General features: G+C 39.7%; 1 protein-coding gene across 4 annotated transcripts in view; it reads left to right on the plus strand.

The window, feature by feature from the left end:
• The first annotated feature begins 9,452 nt into the window (after positions 1–9,452).
• The window catches only part of srrm4 (serine/arginine repetitive matrix 4), a 64,128-nt gene continuing 57,695 nt past the window's right edge, over positions 9,453–15,885 (plus strand). For 2 of the 4 annotated variants that reach the window (XM_026186072.2, XM_080309419.1), the window contains exons 1-2: positions 9,453–10,352; positions 12,632–12,679. In XM_026186072.2, the coding sequence (XP_026041857.1) occupies positions 10,153–10,352; positions 12,632–12,679 (248 nt within the window). In that variant the 5' untranslated portion in view covers positions 9,453–10,152. The remainder of the gene's footprint in view (positions 10,353–12,631; positions 12,680–15,885) is intronic. The other 2 variants (XM_026186074.2, XM_080309420.1) reach the window with 1 other exon arrangement.

A 15,885-nucleotide genomic window follows, 5' to 3' on the forward strand; every position in this document is an offset into this window, starting at 1 on the left:
CTGGGGTGTTCTAAATCTTTTGACTGGTATTGTAAATCTGTATATTGTCTATAATGTGTATGAATATCTGTGCACACTTCTAACCTTACAGTTCCCCCAGTCCACAACTTGGGGACTGAGGGAACTGTCACTACAGAGTGACAACTGTATTGCTGGCAAATCAAAGAAGTGTGTTGCTAAGTTTCAAGTAGACAGTATGAGCAGAAACTAAAAAACCCCATCATTGACTACATTACTATTGGGATGCCTTATCAATGTAATTTATGTTATTGATTATGCCAACGGTGCATCGCAGAACTGGCCCCGTCCAGTCGAGGCATTGATTTTCCCTGACAACAAGCTAAATGGTGGATAGACTGGCATTTATTTAGCACCATTCTAGTTTTATTGACCACTCAATGCACTTTTACAAAACAAGCCACATTCATACACCTATTCATACAGTTTTCTATGCACATAGCAGTTTGTATTATATATCAAACATTTACATGCTCATACCTCCCAAGCCACAGATGTCCCAGCTGCTCCTAAGAAAAGAAAAGAAAAAAACCCCAACTTGCCCACAATCATCTAAATTGTGGGAGTACTTTACACAGAAACCCAGCAACGCAGTGCTCTGTAAGGACTGCAGATTGGAACTGGCTTATCACACCACTACTAGTGATTTTTGAGCACTTGAAATGAAAGCATCCCAGAGCACTTTGTCAAGACTGCATCAGCACAAAGATGGCTCTGGCCCGGTTCAGCATACAGCTCTCTGGCTCAAATGAAGAAACAGTCACGGGCACGGTTCAATTGGACTCTGTCACATTTCAGGTCTGGTGTGCCCAAGCACAGAAATGAAGCACTTCCTGCAGCCCAGCTGCCTCTGTGCTGCACAACTGCTGCAATAAATATTTGATAAGTCTATCAGGCATGTGAAATGGCTGTGTTTCACTTACTAAAACACACAGGTAAAGGGTAAATAGAATCATGAATTCTATTGTGCTGTGCAAAAAACAGTCATATCATGATAAGAGAGAGTAAGAGATTAAGACTAGTTGATTTGATGTTTAACACTGCGGTGATGTAGTTTGACATTTGATGATTAGGTGATTTAACACATTAATTAAAATATTAATAAGGTCAATTTTGATCATTATATTTGTGTTAATGGTCATATCAATTAAGAAATACTAATATCTGAAGGTTAACCGACTAATCCAGACAATGTTTGGTTATTAGTAAATGGCCAATGATATTGATCAGAGGTAAAATGATACTGAATAGACTCTACACTAGTTCAAACAGAAGAACTGCTCATTAAATTTTATTTTTTGTTTGCAAAAAAACTTTAGGTTTTGAAGCGTTCCCCTTTTCTGCAGTGCATAATAGAAATGTCTACACCAAGAGTGAAAGAGCTTTGGCCAGTGTCTCAGCAGGGCCTCTTGGATTAGCAGAAAGTCTCGCTCAGCAAATGAACATCCGACATATGGCAATGCCTTCCACCTTCTCTTAATTGCCAAGTGTATTTATAGATAAAGGATTCAGCCTTCAGGGGCTGGAGCACTGCAAGTTGAATAAAGCAACAATTGCATCAACTGGATCTTTGCCATCTGGCTTTTTTATGAATAGCTTGTGTAAACAGAGGGGAAAAAACAAAACACCAAAAGCGTTATTCACTGACACCTCAGTAATTTAGTTTTTATAGTTTGTTATTAGTAGCTCAAAAAGAACATGAGGAGAAAAATCCAGCAAACTTCTGTTAAAGCAACTGCTACATTTCCAAAAAAGTGCAGTTTTTACCTTATAAAGACACAGCTTATTTTCTCCTTTTGTGCCAAAAGTCCTTATATTCTGGGCGAGCCTCAAACATGACTGCTGTCCTCTCCAATGACAGCTTATGAGGTGACCCTTAGCTCATCTTTAGGGGCTCTGCGTAATATTTCACGGCCCAGCGTGACACTTACCACAGATGAGCGCTATTCTGTATCCTCTGGGCCCAGGCAAAGCAGATCTGCTATGTCGTCCTCGAAGCCTGCAGTTTGTTTACCCTGATGGAGACTGCTGATTTAATTTGCCAAGATGGTGTCCTCTTACCCTTGCCCCATGCAGCTGGATCTTCGCGCAGCCATCCCTGACCGCCTATTCACCTGCCTTGCTTGATTACACTGTGAACTGAAAATGAAATAGGAAATATGAAATATTCTAGAGTCTGCATGTTAGTTGTGTAATGAGCCTGGGCAGTAAAAGCAGTTGGTTATTATCCTTGTTTTTATTCCTCTGTTTTATTACTATGGGATGAAAAGTCACATCTGAGTTATATCATAAAAATTGCATGTTTTCATATAAACACACTTCAATGAACAGACACAAAGTTATTGAGTTGCCTAGCACAGGAAAAACAGTGGCATACTGCATGGCTTTAAAAAATATATTTTCAAATAAGTAACTACTGTATATATACTGCATATTCCTCATTGTGTAACCTGACATAGCATGGATTTTAAAAGAGCAATTTCAAAAGGTTTCTGATCATGTTTTTGTTTTGTCACTGAATGTTTACCTCTTTCACCGTTTCGTGTAATTTGGTCTCCGTCTGTTGGTCTATGTCACCCTTCAGCCTCACACCGCTTCATGTGCCCTCTGCTCGCCTTCAGCTTCTCTCCTGACTACTCCTGTGCTTCACCTTGTCTTTGGAACTCATTACCACTACACCTTGGTCAGATCAACACAGTTCAAATCAAAAAGCTTAAACCATTTGCATATGAGCTATAACCATCCTGTTTAAGATACTCAATATTTTTGCATTCTTATTATTCTCATCTTTTTGTTTTGTGTTCTAAGGTGACGTCAACAAAAATGAAAATAGAATTATTAGTATTAGTATTATGTGTGCTTTTTAGATTTCAGTCATAGTTATTTCCTGTTTTATTTTGGTAAAATCCTTTGCTTGTGCTACATTTGCTATTCTACTTCCATTTCTCCTTCACCACTTTATGACTGCTTTCCAAACACTAATTAGTTTAACCAGTTTGTTATTATTAAATTATTGTGTATTGATGGCCCTTTTTGATCTTTCTGTTTTTACACTTTACTTAATTGTAAACCTACCTGCGCTCGTTTCTCTTCTGCAGTGTCTTTCTAGCACATCTCCCACAGTCTCCTACTGTTTTTCTCTCTATATGCATTTGAATATTTGCCTTTTGCTCTGAAATTGCATCATTTTTTATTTTTTATTTTGGAAGTCCTGTTGCTTTCTGCTGCTGCCACTGTAACACTTTAAAGTTTGTCCATGAAACAGTGATAGGCTGATTGTTCATCCAATCACTTGGCAAGTGTATTTTTGAAACTCTGTTCACTTTTCAAAATAGTTTCCAAGGACAAACATTTTGAGTGTACTCACATCCAAAGAGCTTCAACATTCACTGTGGTTAACAGTTTGGGCCAAAGTACACTTCAGTTTCTCTCTGCATCTCAACTCCCCTGTCCTTTCAAGCGCTCGCATGCCTTTGAAAAGAGCTTGTGTAGAGCACAATGAGGTTCATGATTTTATACATTTTGCTACTTAATTGTTTTCCTCTCACACGCCTCAGCGTTCATTGAGGGAGCTGTAGGTGAGGAAGCCTTGTAGGTACATGATTAGGTGTGAACTACTATGGTATTTGGAGCAGGCTGGGGTTTCCTCCTTTTCTACCAATTTGTTTTCTGAAATAGTTAACAATCATGACACTGAACAACACTTTAGGAGGAATCTCACAGGTGAGTAAAGCTCCCTCATGTCAACATTGACATATCCAATTGTTATCATAAATGTTAACTCGTCCGGTGCACACATTAACATTAGTTATGTAACTATTACCCATTAGCCGCATTAGACACCTCTTATCATTAGCGCAGTGGCCAGTGGACTGGCTGTATAGAGCAGTGAGAAATACAGAGACATACAGAAAGATACAGCTGCCCCATTACACATATTACTCCATTCATTTTCACAGGGCCATAGTTAGCATAGCGTCACAAATTTAGCTATATGCTTAATTTAGCTTGCTGACAAAATTAAAAATTAAATATAATTTTGCCAATGGATAGTCTACAAGCTGAGCCACCATTAAATTTGAAGCTATGAGGTACTCAATCATTTATTAAACTGGCAGCTTTGCGTGGTGTCCACAGACTAACTAAATAAAGTTAAAGTCTATTAAGAAAAAAAATGAATTCTATGAATTTAAGGAAAACATCAAGATAAGAAACCTGTAACAAAAATTTAGGCCACACTACATCTACACGTTTAAAAAAATATGGAACTCAAAGCTAAAACTATTAATACTGTTATCAAAATACTTTTTAAAATGAACAAACTAAAAAAAACTAATATATATGTGAATTTAATAAATAATAATGAATTGGTACTTTCCAAAATTTAGAAACATTTGAAACAGCAAGCAATAAAGAGCACGTGACAAGTTCTGCAGGTTGAAAAAACATATATCTGACATAATGAGGTAACCGTGTTTTACATATCTTTTTGGGGTTATATCTAACAAAGTAAAATGAACTTGCTCAGTAAACTTTAACATTTATTAATATGTGTAGCTTATCTAGAACATCAAAATCTAAGACATAAAGTTAATTAAAATATATAATATCTAAAGCCAGTAATCTTCAAGCAAGGAAGGCCATGGTGCACTTAACCTTCACAGTAACACAGTGGCTCTCAAAATTTTTCTGGCCCCATTTTAGAAGCAGAATAAAAAGGTCCATGCACAATTTTTAATCTTTCAGTAACAATAAAAAATGATCTGTGATGAATTTTATTAGAATAAAGGTGCCAATTATCACACAACAGTATCGGCAAACTACTGGTGTGGAATGAGAGTCCTGAGACCTTCATCACTGCCCATGATTATAGTGTATGGGGGAGTTTGGGTGAGGGGTTATGGAGGCAACAGCTTGGTAGAAAAAGCTTTTCCTCAGATTGTTTGTGTGGGATGTCATGGGTCTGTATCTCTTGCCTGATGAAAACAGTTCAAATAGAAGGTGAAAGGGTGTGAGGTGTGTGAAATGATTTCATCTTCATTAGATGGTTGTTGTAGAAATCCTCTAGGTGTGGGAGCTCCAAGCCTAATGCACACATCGTGTATTCTTAAACTAGATGTAGATCCTTCAGCTCCTTCAGGTGGTCCTGTAAAAGTTCAGCAGCAGTTTCTGGCAGAACTGTGCTTGCTTCAACTTCCTTAGGAAGAACAGTCTTTGTTGGACTTTTTCGATCAGACTGTTCTTCACCTGGTTGTCCCTTTCCCACCTGAAGTGGCTGCACTGTGAACCTGATCCCCATGTTGAAACCACTGCACCAATGTAAAAATGCTATCGCTGTGCAACAGCCCTTGTAAGTTGTCAGGCTGCCTGTGTTCAAACTTCCATCTACAACTATAATGCTTTTTTAAATATAAGTTCAGAAAGATGTTACAAACGAGTTATTCGGTGTGCACTTACACTTAGTCTTAGGGCATTTAGTTTATATGATGTCTATGGTAAAGATTTTTTTTTTTTAAATTATAACCAAAGATGAATACATATAATACAATTTTGATTTCTATTTGATAAATTTAATGAAAATTTCTGTTACTGTCCCATTAGCAATTGGTAGGTTTCTCAGTTGTATTTTCACGGATTGTTTAGTCATTTAGTTTTATTTTAGACCAATGAGTGTTCAATTTACTTTTAATAACAAACCCTGTTCTGACATCCCTCATACTTCCCTGCGACCATTTTAACCAAGCAACTGCCAACACTTGTCAACCAGTGAGGGAATGCACATTTTTCCCTAGTGACTGGTAGTTGCCAGTAGGTTTCTGACATGCCTCTAGGTCTGTGTGACTAAAACCAAAGCAAATTAAAGCAGTGACAGTAAATGAAAAATGCAATACAGTGATGTCTCCTGAAAACCTTTTTTTTTAAAAGTAGGCTCTGTTCTGAGTGCTGTGGTGACAGCCCATCCCCAGATAATACCAGTACTTGATTTCTCTTGAAGTAATGTGGAGGTGTGCATGCTGAAATTGAAGATGGAGAAACAGAACAATGCTGTGAAAAGAAAATATGGCCGAGGCTTTGAAATAAAAGGTGAATCTTTGCTTCTGTTTTTTTTTTCACTTTATGCAGAAGTGCCACAAAAAGAAAGCTTGATTGTTATTGATAAAGAAAAAGTAATGTTGCATTTGCGAGCAATTTGTCGTGCCTGTTTCTTTTTGACTTAAAAAAGATGAATTCATCTATTCTAACAACTGCGATTACTGTCAGCTTGAAATCTGAAAACCATTCAGCCTCACCAATAAGTTTTCAAGTATTCCCTCGGCTTCTTTTGAAAAACTCAAATAGTATGTGCTTCACTTTGAGTGGATTCACTTTTTGTTTAGCTCCGGTTGTGTATCAACTAACCCAGAAAATTACAGATGATTGTTCAGCTGCCTTTTTTAAAAGGCTTAAAGAGATGACAAGAAGCTAGATGTTGTTGAAAAGCTAGATGCAAAGAAAAGCTAAATAACTGTAATTATTTCATTTTTGATGTTATGTTGATGGTTGAGCATAAATGCACTAAGCACAGCATTGTACAAAGTCTCTTAGATGTATGCGATGTCATGTAACATTTTAAAATCAATTATTATCACTTCATTCCTTTATAACATCAAGGCTAAAGCATGAAATTATTGTCTTCACACAAATTAATGACTTTTTCTGCAACAGCTTAGTGTCCTTCAGCTGAGCTTTTCATATAAAACCACTGCTAGCAAAAGCACTTCATAAAAACACTCTGCAGGAGGAAACCCAACCTTCTGCCCTCGGCACAGCCCTCCAATATTACCTTAACATCATCTTACGGCAGAAACAGCTGTTTGATATTCCCGACCATAAATGAAACATATTCTATGTTTTGCTGTACCTGCTTGTCTGTGCCCTCTGGTTTGATTTGAGAGTGCCTCTGCTCCATCGTTATGCAAAGCACACTGATGAAGCAGCCACTTATCATTAAGTCTCTGACGTTGTTATACATCAAGGTTTTGTGTTATCAGCTAATATATGCATTATTAATCCAGACGAGGTACAGCACCGTGTCTTTGTGCATACCTATTAGGAGGCAGGGATATTATTTCCCACCTATGCCTACAACTCTTGATCAGAGAAAAGATGGAAGGCTCACACGACAATGTAGTCAGCACAGCGAGACAAAACTTGTGTTTATGACATCTTGTTCACAGCTTAGAGCGAAACACCTTGTTAGAGGCAAGCAGAGCAGATTAATTTGGAATCTGAAATCAGCTGTGTGAATGGATTTGACACCTAGATTTTCAAATGAAGTGGTATCCAAAGAGAAGAGTAAATAGATATCTAGTGAACTATTGAAACTCTAAAATGCAAAGTTAACTTTGGACAATTAAGCCTGTCTGCAAAGAAACCTTACCAAATTCTTTATATTATAAATATAAAATCTTCCACAGTAAAGTTCAAAAGGGAACACAAAAGGGCTATTTTTCTGTATTTATTTCAGTTTTGTCATGCGTCATGGAATAAGAACTGTACAATTTATTTACAATTTGCGTATATATAACCACTTATTCATTTTAGGATGTTTGGGGCCTATCCCACCAGTCATAACAGGTATAGATCAGTAGGATGGCAGTCTCTCAATTCAATTCAATTCAGTTTTATTTATATAACACCAAATCACAACAACAGCCGCCTGAAGGTGTTTTATATTGTAAGGTAGACCCTACAATAATAGATACAGAGAAAAACCCAACAGTCATATGACCCCCTGTGAGCAAGCACTTTGGCAATGGTGAGAAGGAAAAACTTCCTTTTAACAGGAAGAAACTTCCGGCAGAACCAGGCTCACATGGCTGATGCAGAGAGATGGACAACCATCCACACTCACATTCACACCCAAACGAAATTTATAATCACCACTTAACCTAACATGCATGTCTTCGGACTAGAAGAGGAAACTAGAGAACCCAAAGTGACCCCACATAGACACAGAAGGAACACACAAAAAAGCCCGAGATTGCCAGCAGGTGCAAACCAGGACCCTCTTGCTTACCACTATACAACCCCATCAGTCCTTGTCTAATGTGCTCAAATGAAACATCTTAGTAATGTTGTAAACACCATCTTAAATTCCTTGGATATATATATACTGCTACAAAATATTTCAAAATATTGAGGAAAAAGCATAGTAATAAAAGTTAAATTTGTGTACATAAAAGCTGTTGGTGCATGAGTGAGCTTTGCTCTATCACATTAAAGTCTGCAAGCAATTCCAAAAGTCTATAAATAGGATATATCCTTTAAAGTATTACACTGAGTTTTCTGTTGTAGCATAAACAGGGTGGCATCCCTGTAGTAGTCTGTAATCCCCTCGAAGATTTCCAGAGTCCTCAGCAATGGCAACCAGCAGATGATATGCAGCATTAGAGACAGAGTGGAGAAGAGAAGAGCGAAGAAAGAAGGGAGAGCTGGGGAGGGGGTTGTTGAGTTGTGCCTCTGTGCTCTGTGTCGTGTAGAAGTAGACTAAAGAGGAGAGGAGGAGGTAAGTGACGGTAGGGAAAAAGCTTAAACCCCCGAGGGGAAGTTTGTGTCAGCCACATGCTCCGGCTGGTCCTCACTGAGCCAGGCCTTTTATTATGTTGATTACCTCGGCCTTTTGTCCAAGATACTGACGAGACAATTGTCTGTGTGTGTGTGTGTGTGTGTGTGTGTGTGTGTGTGTGTGTGTGTGTGTGTGTGTGTGTGTGTGTGTGTGTGTGTGTGTGTGTGTGTGTGTGTGTGTGTCCCACAAAGGAAGAGGATAAGAAAGACAGACTTACACTGTTTGCAACATAATAAAAACTAGTAGATATATCAGTAATTACATGTTCAAAATACAAAAGATTATAGAAACACATTCATGCTTTTGGTAAAAAGTGCTTTAAGTGCTCAGTTAGAACAGAAAATTGTTCTATATATTTATATCAGTCTATTTGCCATTTACCAAATGCTGACAGTGGGTAAACTCAGGGGCTACAGCAAGGCTCAGTATAAAATACGTTAGGATTATTTGTAAAGTTACTCTGGTGGAGTCCAAGACTAAAACTATACTAAATGAGCTTAATAATTCATTTTTAATTATTTACGAACAATTTTGGATTTATTTTCTGTTTATGGTCTAACTGATTAGTTCTTGTAGGTTTAAAACCCCCCAAAATGTATTTAATAGAAATCACAGGGAAAAGGAAGATGGAGGGAAGACAGAGAGGAAAGGAGAAATACAAGCAGAGAGACAGAAAGATTAAAAGAAACGGAGCGAGAGAGAAAAAAAATGAAAAGTGAATCTAATCAAGGGTTTAGAAGAGTGAGAGTACCACAGCGAGGGAGTGAGAGAGGATGACGGAGGATGTCCCCTTTACTCAGTGTCCAGCCCCCAATTTTGACGTCACATGCTGAGAGACACAAAACAACCCACTCTCAGCTGAGCTTCTCACTCGATTTTCACTCACACACTCTGGCATACCCACTCTCCAACTTACAGATACGCCTGCCCTCAGACACGCCGCAACACTTGCCTCGACACCCGCTCAACCCTCAGCCTGTGCGCGTGGGCGCACAATTATCTCTACACTAAAACGCTGCACTCTAGCAGCAAGAAAAGCACAAGGTCTCTCACTTCTCACGACTGAAGCATGCTCCATCTATTGTCAAGGAATGCCTAATTTTGTGTGAAGCTGCCGAAAGGGAAAAAAAGGAGCGCTCTGGCTTCCAAACCCAACCCAGACCCCATCCCAAAGAGCAGCAGATGTGACAGAAGAGGAGAGGCGGAGAGAGAAACACAATCTCCATTACCCCTCCTCATCTGGGAGAACAATACCCGGTCTCTAGTTGGAGAGGGTCAGCTTTTGTCCTTCTCCGCACGCTCCCGCTCAAGAGTGAAGAGCAGACAGACGCGCTGACACATTGACCTGCTGCTGTGAGAAGAGAAGACGGAGCAAAGCATCTGCTGCACTCTGCTCGGTTTGATTCAGTACTTGGACAGTTCCTGAGCAACAACCAGTATCGTGTGTGCGCACGTTTGTATGAGAGTGAAGGGAGACTGTCGGGTGAGTGACTGAAGGTGATTCAGTTTGGAGCGAAGAAGCAGAAATGCAGCCCCCACGTTCACTCCAGCTTGGTCCCTGTGGCGCCTCGCTGTCCCTGGGATCTCAGGGAAGCACTACCACCTTCCAGCTGGAAGAGAAGCAGCTCTTTGAGAAGTTTTGGAAAGGGACTTTCAAGGCTGTGGCCACCCCAAGACCAGAGAGTGTCATTGTGGCTAGCATCACCGCCAGTAGGAGAGTGACTGAGTAAGTATCTACGGTTTGCAGTATTTACTTCTATATTACTTCAGCAGCTTAAGTGGACGCTTGCTCAAACTTCTCATTTTTCTTTAACCCTAAACTTTGTAAGCACATGGTTGTGGAGCTATTGCTGATATAGTTGATGCACACTTTCCTTTAATTTTATATACATATTTTTCTAAATACAAGAAGTGCCAGTTCATACAGTTTCCTCTAGAAGAGCATGCCTTAAAAATATAAAAGTCAAAGACATTTAATTAATCGCCTGGCACCTGGATTTATTTTTGTTGTAAGGATACAGATAAATGTGTAATACAGAAAGCTGAAAAAGCTGTGTAATCAACATGTGTGCGAAATTACACCTGCCAAGACATTTTTTTGATCCGTACATCAGCAAATCAGCAAATAAAGAGGTCGTGTAAGAGCCTAGCTCAAACATGCCTTTGTTATTGATTTATCACCCAGCCATCTGGATGATCTTTCTCCACTAATGTATGCAGACACATGTGTCACGCAGCCAAACACAGCTGGCCTGAAGAGTTTGATGTTCAATTATCTGACCCCTTTAAAGGTCACGTGAATGCACTTTTTGTGCTTTTAATGTCAGACTTGTCCTTTCGTCCCCCTGTGACATGGCGCTGTGCCAGAGCCTCCGTTAAAGGAGCAGCATGTTAGACATTTTCTTCCCCCTTTTCATCCCTTCGACCAAAGGTTAGCTGTAGCACTTAAGGCCTTCAGGGGAGGATGAATGTCTGATGCCCTTTTCCTGCATATCTCTGCTCTCTTGTTTTTGTCCCATCCTTGCTCCTGTCTGCATGATCAACCATCATCTGCTAGCTTTGACAGTTTTATCCATGTTATCAGGCACTGTTCTGTCTGCTTTGCCTATTTCTCAAATGTATCAGAGGAGGTTACCCTGCTTCAACTGAAACGGCACGTACAAATGGAATAAATGTTCAAACATACATACAGAGAGCCACGGGCACATGGATATACTTATCTGTCAAATGGTGTAGCTTGCTTGGGTGACCTTTGAATGGTTTTGACACCCACTATCAACTTTCTCTTATGTGAAATTAGCTATGTTAATGAGGATTAGAATGGCCCATTTCATCCTACATTGGCACAGGCAAGCGAAAGACACAGTGAATCAAATAATGTGTCCTTAATGGCTTCTATTAGAGCAGGACCGTAATACTGCATATGGCTTGGTTATAAAAGATTTTATTGGCTTGTAGGATATGGATAAAAAAAGACTTTTTATTATAAGAAAGTGATCAAATATGCATTTGTTCCGCTGTGCCCCAGCTCCGCAATCTAACCAAATAATTGTAGTCACAATTTTTCTGTCAGTCAACCATAGCCTGGTGCAGATGACAGATTCAAGTCTATTTGGGGAACCTGGCAAAATAAATTAGAAGCAAACTGAATGGGCTCTCATAAAAAGAAAGAAAGAAAGAAATGTATTGTGGCTGGCTGCTGTGAACTGAGCAGCCTTTTTGAAATAGCTGGAGACTCTGGAGCGGGGCCCAGCTGTCTATTCAACTTTAGCTTCACCAGGAAAGAAGCTTTCCTCAAGTGGCTCTGCCCCTCCACGGGCTCCGTCCGGGTGACAGTGATGATGATGGCGGCATGGCAGGGGCAGGCGAGAGCAAATGTCCCCACAGAGAAGACATAATGTTGCTAATTCGCCTGGGTCTATTTGTGAAAGACAACGGCAGCGTCCCCGTTGTCCAGAGTTTGTCTCTCGCCCTGTCTCTGTGTATATTTACAGTTTGGCTTGGGTGATACAGATTGTAAATAATGAGAAAAACAAAACAAACAAATGCAACACCCAGAGAATATGGATGCAGGACATCCTAGCTCCCTTCCTACCGCACTGTTGATTTTGCCCAGGGTGACTGGGGAACGCTTAGACCATCAGAATGCATTGCCTTAGGCTTGCTCCTCTGCCTCTTTCTCTCCAAGAGGAGACATTATTATTCACTGTGGATAACTGAGGGGTGATGAACAATTGCAGTGAGTACGAGAGGGCATTATGTACAACAAGCAGAGATGGAAAGAAGAGAAGAGACTGAGGGAGAGCCACAGGGTGATGCCTCATGTTCAATCGGCACGAGTCTCTGTCTGTTCGTGGCATCCTAGTCTTTCCTCTTTGTTCATCTCTTTCTCTCTCACTGTCTCCCGTAACTCCTGAAATAAAATGCTGGAGGAGCCAGATAGCCACAGAGGAGTAATTAGAGTCCACTGTTGTCCCTCTGTCCTCCCTCTATCCTCTTCTCCAGGCCAGTCACACAGAAGAGGGGAGGAGTTCACCAGCTCTATGCAGTGGGGTAGGGTTTGTCTCAAAACCATTATGACCCTGCAAGCTGTGTTGCTCGTGGGGGCTTCTGATTAAAAATGCAGCATGCCTAACTTAATGTTGTATAGCGTGTAACCACGAGTGTGTGTATACGTGTGCGATCATGTGTGTCCCTGCAGTTTCTTTCAGCGGTTGTGAGGATTTGAAATAAGGGTGGAAGCTCGTAATGTGTGTGTATGTGTGTGCGTGTGGCTGCCATATTAGTGGGGTCTTGTCCAACTCTGTGGCAGATGGCAAGCTTGAGAGACTGCAAAGAAAGGGAGGGGGTGAAGTGTGAGTATGTGTGGGTCTGTGTGTATGCGTGTGTGGTTGGGGGTTTCAGGCCTCTTACCTCAGCAGATGCTGGTTTAACGAGAAAGAGAGAGAAAGGGTGTTTGGAGGGGCTTGTACTCTGACAGCACCGGTGGGAACGTACAGCAGGATGGACAAAATAACAGGAACACCTTTAAACAGAATGCAATGCAAGCTAACTGCAGCCTCAAAACTTTAGTTTAAGTTTGAATACAACTCAAAATATTGGATTTTAAAATACTTCAATAATTCTTCTGCTTCTTTAATGTGTTTTTGTTTTGTTTTGTTTTTATTATGCCATTAATACTGGGGTCGGGTGTGGTCTGAAATCTACATCTAAGGCTGAAACAGTAGTTTCTGAGTGACAGAAAAACAGTAGCATTTACATATCCTTGGGTTTTGACCTCTCAGATTGGTCATGACACAACCATACCATGAATTTAAGAAGCTGGAAAACACATAAAATAGAAAATGTGTCATTGCTGGTCAGTTTTATTACACTTAACACTTAAATGTAATACAAATCCTTAAACAAAATGCACATTTTCTCATTGTCAATAGGTTGCATTTCCAGATTTGGTGAAATATGATAAGTCTACCTCTGCCATTGTGTGGACTGCAATTTAACTGCAAAATGAAAAGTTGGTCTGTGGCTGGATGTGATCATTAGACCAAACTGACTGCAGTTTACAAACTTATATGCTTGTAATTCCAGCACTGTAATTTCTTGCACACCTGATTGATACAGCCATATTTACAAGATAACAATTGATATTCGTTCAACAGATTCACCGGTCTAGTTCACATGCAGAGTTAAAGTATGTGGGCTCGTTCTGTTGTCTGTAATAAAGTGGCAGTTCGGGTTATAATTATATTGTTTGTCATTGTTTTCTCTTCAAAATTGTTTTGATTAAGTGGCGGTTTGTTCATAGCATGTGATTGTCTGACGGCTTGTAGCCTCTCAGAGTTTTTCATGTTTGCGTGTCCACCTCCTGGCTGTTGGAATTGCACAATTTGCTAAAGAAAATGTCTTAGATTTAAATTGCTATGGCAAGAATGCTTACAGCATCCACGCCCATTTAAGCAAATACAGGAATAATAATGCTCAGAGAGGGAGCATGAATAAATACAGGATATACTGTAGAGTCTGGAAAACATCAAGGAGTAACAGTCACAGCTCCCCTTGGGACGAGGCATCACTCTCTTTCTTCTTCTCTCTGTGAGAATGACAAACATGATTTAGTGACGGACGAGGGGTTTGTCTGCCGTTGTACATCTGTGTCTGTTCTTCCGCTCTCCTCATTGCAGAGTATCTTTACCCGACTTGTCTTCCTCTCCTCGCATCAGTATCTCTGTCCTTGCCTCTCCTAGTATCTTTTCAGTGTGTGTTAACTCGGTCTCTCCGTGTCTGTGTCATATTACTCAGAGCACAGGATGCAGCTGCTGAAGCATGCTGACAAGAGAGCGGGAGATGATGCCAGCTCCCCAGGCAGGAATCGGACTTATCACCAAAATGGATTCCCATTTGATACTGATTCCAAAATCCATTTGAACCAATCTACCTTCTGCAGCTTCACACTTGATGCACTATTCCAGCGCGTTTCTCGCCTCTTTTTACGTCATGGGCTGAGAAAAAAAAGCAGAAAGGTTCATTGGTAAATTGGATTTTTAATCGATTCAAATACAAGGGGAAAATAAAAAAAAATATGACAAATATAAATGTGTGAGAAAACTGTAAAAAGTTACCAAATCTAAAAAGTCTACCTTCTTAGCTTTTTAATAGATGGCTGGAACATTTGTTACAATTCTGCAAGTTTTAACTTTAAATAAATAGAGGCATGTATGATAGATTTATTGTCTCTCCGGTTCCGTAATTAACTATTTTTTAAATATCTGTCTCTAAAATCAAAACCGTAGACTGGAAAGAAATAACACCTTCATGTTTAAGACAGGAGGTGCTGGCCGTGTTACTGGCAGATGAATTGCTTTGCGTTCGCTATGAAATAGGGTGAAGAAATCTCATGAAAACATGAGGTCTTCAGGAAGAAGCCTTTTTGAGTTTGCCCAATGGAATTTAAAAAGGGTTTCATAAATACTAAAATGTACAGAACTTCCCCTTTTTCCCAAGTAGTGCTGAACTATTTAGAAAGCATCAAAAGAATTCCAGAGGAATTAAAATTTTCTCATGTGAATAAGCAAATTAAATAACCATTTGAACCACATAAACTGATGCACTGTTTAGTTGAGGTCACCAAAAAGAAAAAAGCATATCGAAAGCCTTATTGCATCCTATTTTCACTCAAGGAATACAGAATGTTTCAGAAAGGATTTGTGTCAATGCAGTTACCTTTTGTGAGAAAATAACAGCCTGCAGGAGTTGGGCTAGGGAGGGAGAAGTACAGAATAGTTGCAGGAAGGAGGACATTTTGAGGCCCATTAAAATTGAAGCTTAACAGCAGCCACTATGGCCATGAGTGACAATAACTAGATGATAATAAAACAAAAGAAAAAAGATAAACACTGTTAAAGGTGGAGAGAAGTTAAAAAAAGTCACTCACTGCCCTTCCTAAGATATATAGATAAGCCTGTTTGCTATTTAACCACAATGTTATTCACTAGGAAATATTCAACAGGTCCTCAAAATTCTGTATAGTTGAGATGTCTTACTCTAGAGTTTCCTGGCTTGGAGTTTGGACTTCATCTCATTTTTATTTATTTATTTGTTTATTTATTTATCAACGAGTTCCAAGCCGAATTTTTGACGACTGAGCTCTGCATGTTTCTCCTGTTTGTACTGCAGCATCTAATGCTATTGCACCACACAGGTACCACATCAACACTGAGTAGTTAGCACTGCGTTCTTGTTTTTTTGTGTAGTGTTGGTTG

The sequence above is a fragment of the Astatotilapia calliptera genome, chromosome 12 (genome assembly GCF_964374335.1).
Source record: "Astatotilapia calliptera chromosome 12, fAstCal68.1, whole genome shotgun sequence".
Classification (NCBI taxonomy): Eukaryota; Metazoa; Chordata; class Actinopteri; order Cichliformes; family Cichlidae; genus Astatotilapia; species Astatotilapia calliptera.